General features: G+C 38.5%; 1 protein-coding gene across 1 annotated transcript in view; it reads left to right on the plus strand.

Annotated features, from left to right (window-relative positions):
• The first annotated feature begins 485 nt into the window (after positions 1-485).
• Positions 486-1,692, plus strand: part of LOC112502627 (nucleolin-like) — a 13,294-nt gene continuing 12,087 nt past the window's right edge. Inside the window, exon 1 of the mRNA XM_025106582.1 lies at positions 486-576. Coding sequence (XP_024962350.1) covers positions 486-576 — 91 coding nt within the window. The remainder of the gene's footprint in view (positions 577-1,692) is intronic.

Below are 1,692 nucleotides of genomic sequence, written 5' to 3' on the forward strand. Positions count from 1 at the left end.
CGCTGATTACAAAGGAGAAAGCTACTATATATACTATTTCCTAACCGTTTGTCTGATGTGACCTAGACGTGTGAAACAATCCAGGCCGTCCAAATAAAGCGTATTACAAAAGTAGTCACGTGATAAGCACGAGTAGCTAATAACCAATGTAAAACAGCAAAGAACTATACTTCAGAAGATGTTGTTGCAGACCCTCTGTGTGTCATCCCAGAGGCTCTGCGGGATATAACTTGAAAGAGCTTGATCCTTGAGGATCATCTTCTAGAACCTCTGTGATAGACTGCAGAGGTTCTGTTGTCTTTGACTTGTATGTTTTCACTACAGAGGACCAGTTGCCAGAACCTCTGTGATAGACAACAGAGGTTCTGTCACTTTTGACTTGTACGTTGAACTTCTTTTGTTGGTCCTCTGTGATCTTCTGTGATAGTTCCTCTTCTTTCAACACTTGCTGTAATTACTTTTTCCGTACTTTTACATTTCAAGAAATGAGAGCTAACAACGATGAAGCTGATGATCCCTTGTCCTTTCCTGATGCTGGAAGAGATCTTGCTGCTGATGATGATAAAGACGATGATGGTAACGACTTCGCTATTCAATGCCACACCAAACCAACTACCTCTCTAAAAGTAGTCTCTCAGAGAAAATATTCATCCAAGGGGGAGAAGAACAAGGTAAAAGAGAAAGAAATATATACAAAGAAAAAGAAAACCTCTTCCAAAGACAAAGTGTTAGCTCTCATTTCACTTAATGTAAAAGTATGAAAAAAGTAAATTCTGCAAGTGTTGACAGAAGAGGTTCCACCACAGAAGACCATAGAGGACCAACAACAGAAGGTGTTCTATCATACAAGTGAAGTGTGACAGAACCTCTGTTGTCTACCACAGAGGTTCTGGAAACTGGTCCTCTGTATTCAAAGCTTACAAGTCAAAGATGACAGGACCTTTGTTGTCTATCATAGAGGTTATGGAAGATAATCCTCTGGATTCAAGTGCTCTCAAGTGAAATCCAGCAGAGCCTCTAGGATGGCTCACAGAGGGTCTGCAGTCTTATCTTCTGTGAAGAACTTCTTTACTGTTTTACTTAGATTAGTTAGCTGCTCGTGCTTATCACGTGAATGTTTGTAATCCGCTTTATTTGAACGGCTTAGATTAATTTGTACGTCTAGGTCTTGTCATAAAAGTCGTTAGGAACGAGTATAAATAGCAGCTTAAGCATTTGTAATTAAGTGTGCTTCCAGTATTGTAATCGTTCATTTTCAATTCAATTGAAATACATTTGAAGCTTCTCTCGTGTGTTCTTAATATTCATTGTCTGCTTGTTCTTCATTGTTCTTGATTCATTGCTCTATTTGATTCTTACTTTGTTTCCGCTGCACTGTGTTTGTCATATAGATCATTTATCGTATTGGGTTAATATAAGAACTGTGTTAATCGATCCTAACAATTGGTATCAGAGCAGGAATCAAATTCTATTTTGATTTATTCTGTTCTTGGTATTAATCTTCATTCGCTCAAGAAAAAACAGTCGTCTTCTTCAGGTTACCCTGTTTTTCACTATTTCATCTGTTTTCTTCTTATTCCTATTTTTCTGCTTCTTCTAATGGCGAATCCAGCCAATACTTCCTTTATGAGCACTGGTTCACAATCGAAACCTCCCACGCTCATACGTGAGGAGTACCCACAGTGGAAAGTT

The sequence above is a fragment of the Cynara cardunculus genome, unplaced genomic scaffold (genome assembly GCF_001531365.2).
Source record: "Cynara cardunculus var. scolymus isolate 2C unplaced genomic scaffold, CcrdV1 Un_Scaffold_1679, whole genome shotgun sequence".
NCBI classification, from domain to species: Eukaryota; Viridiplantae; Streptophyta; class Magnoliopsida; order Asterales; family Asteraceae; genus Cynara; species Cynara cardunculus.